We start from the raw sequence: 2103 nt of genomic DNA on the forward strand, positions 1-2103 counted from the left end.
AGATTGGAAAATACATTTGGATTCCTCACATTTTAAAACGGCTGACAATTATACCCTTCCGTTCATTTTGAACAAAAAATGGCAACGGAACCAGCTGACATGGAGGGGTAGAAAATGACGTGTCCGTTACACTTGCTGAAATAGATTGGGATAAATTATTAGTGGACAAATTCGTCTCTTAAGACCAAAACGACCCCGTTCTTTCGATGAATTCAATATTTCAACACTCTTTTTCTCCGCCGCGTTCAACTGCCGCCATTATCACCCTTCTTAAAGCCTGCAAGACCCTTCATCACCTCTACCAAGTCTACGCCTCCATCACCCAACGAGGTCTAAAGCAAGATCACCTCATCATCTCCCGCTTCATTTTCCTTTCCGCCTCCTTTGCCGCCACTGCTTCATATTACATCTCCATCTTCGACCGCGTCCTTGGCCCTTCCCTTTTTCTCTGGAACTCCCTCATCAGAGTCCATACCAAAGGAAGTTGCTTTTTCGACGCCCTCTCTGCTTTTATTCGCATGAAGGCACATGGGTCTCTTCCCGATAGGTACACTTACTCTTCTGTGATTAAGGCCTATTCAAGCATGTGCAGATCCTGCGAAGGAAAATTGCTCCATGGCTCGGCGTTGAGGTGTGGGGGTTGAAGGTGATATGTTTGTTGGAACCTGTTTGGTTGATATGTATGGGAAATGTGGCAAGATTGGTGACGCTCGCAAGGTGTTTGATGGAATGTCGGAGAAGAATATAGTTTCATAGACGGCTATGGTGGTTGGCTATGTGAAGGTCGGGGATACGGTGGAGACAAAGAAGTTGTTTGATGAAATGCCTAAGAGGAATGTGGCATCATGGAATGCGATGATATGGGATTTTGTGAAGGTGGGGAATTTGGGCAATGTTAGGGTAGTGCTTGATGCTATGCCGAAAAAGAGTGTTGCTTCTTTCACGATCATGATTGATGGCTATGCAAAGGCTGGTGACATGGCTACCTCAAGGTTCTTGTTGGACCAAGCTCCAGAAAAAGATGTTGGTTAGCTTGATGTCGGCTTCTTCTCAGTTGGTTGCCTTATATGTATGTGCCATGTTCGGATATACCACTTCAATCAGACCAAGAAAGTGATGGCAAATCAATAATTTGTGTATTTAGTGGTCCAGTTTAGTGTGTTTGTGTGTATATTTCAAGGTCAATTTCAAGCATCTGGATGATGCTTTTAATATATCGAATGATCTCCAACTTTTGTTCTCCCAGAAAATAGTGACTTAATTCTTGGAATACAATTTTTATGGTATTGCACAGATGATACATACACGTATAAAGTTGTTGCTTCTCTCGAAAAAGCCTTACATGTATTAATGTATGTGTTAGGATTAGAATTAGTTTAAAACTCTCAAACTTAGGCCTTCATTTTAATGCTAGTATTTATATATATAGTCTTACATAAATATAGTTAGGGAAGAAATGTTATGTTTCTGCATTGCAGGAATTTGAGCATGTGTATGGTGATATTATGAGTGGGGTCATAGATGTCAATGAATTAGGGTTCTTGGTTAAGCATATGGAAGGTATGGTGAGGAAGATGGATAGGTATGTTAGTAACACTAAAAATTTGTATAGTGAAATGGAGGTTTTGAATCAATAGGAGCAAGCTATGAACAAGGTTCAGAATAATCAAAATGAGGAGAGTAGGAGGGTCTTTGAGCAGAAACTCACATGGCAGAGGCAAGATGTTAGGCATCAAGGACTAATTTGTCCAATAAAAATTTGTTCTCCATCCACATCAACAACTAAAACGGACACCTAACACTCTACCCTTCTAGGTCAGCATGTTCCGTTGCCGTTTTGAAGCCCAACTCGATGAAGGGATCTAATTGTCACGCGTTTTAAAACGTGAGGGATCGAAATGTATTTTTCAATCTTGAGGGACGAAAATGTTCTCGTTTTAAAAGGTCAGGGACCTAGTTGTCTTTTACTCTAATTATTTAAAATGGTATTTGAGATCTAAATTTTTTTGGGTTAAAATTTATATATATGAATAATTTTAATATAAAATACAAAAGTATTTGCTTATTTTAGTGTTTTATACAATTGTGATAATAGCACAAAAT

General features: G+C 39.4%; 1 protein-coding gene across 1 annotated transcript; it reads left to right on the forward strand.

Moving 5' to 3' along the window:
* Window positions 1-206: 206 nt before the first annotated feature.
* Window positions 207-644, forward strand: LOC140173285 (putative pentatricopeptide repeat-containing protein At5g37570). The gene has a single exon (XM_072196132.1). The coding sequence runs from the start codon at window positions 207-209 to the stop codon at window positions 642-644; it is 438 nt and encodes a 145-aa protein (XP_072052233.1).
* The last annotated feature ends 1459 nt before the right edge of the window (window positions 645-2103 follow it).

Source organism: Arachis hypogaea, chromosome 5, assembly GCF_003086295.3.
Source record: "Arachis hypogaea cultivar Tifrunner chromosome 5, arahy.Tifrunner.gnm2.J5K5, whole genome shotgun sequence".
Lineage (NCBI taxonomy): Eukaryota > Viridiplantae > Streptophyta > Magnoliopsida > Fabales > Fabaceae > Arachis > Arachis hypogaea.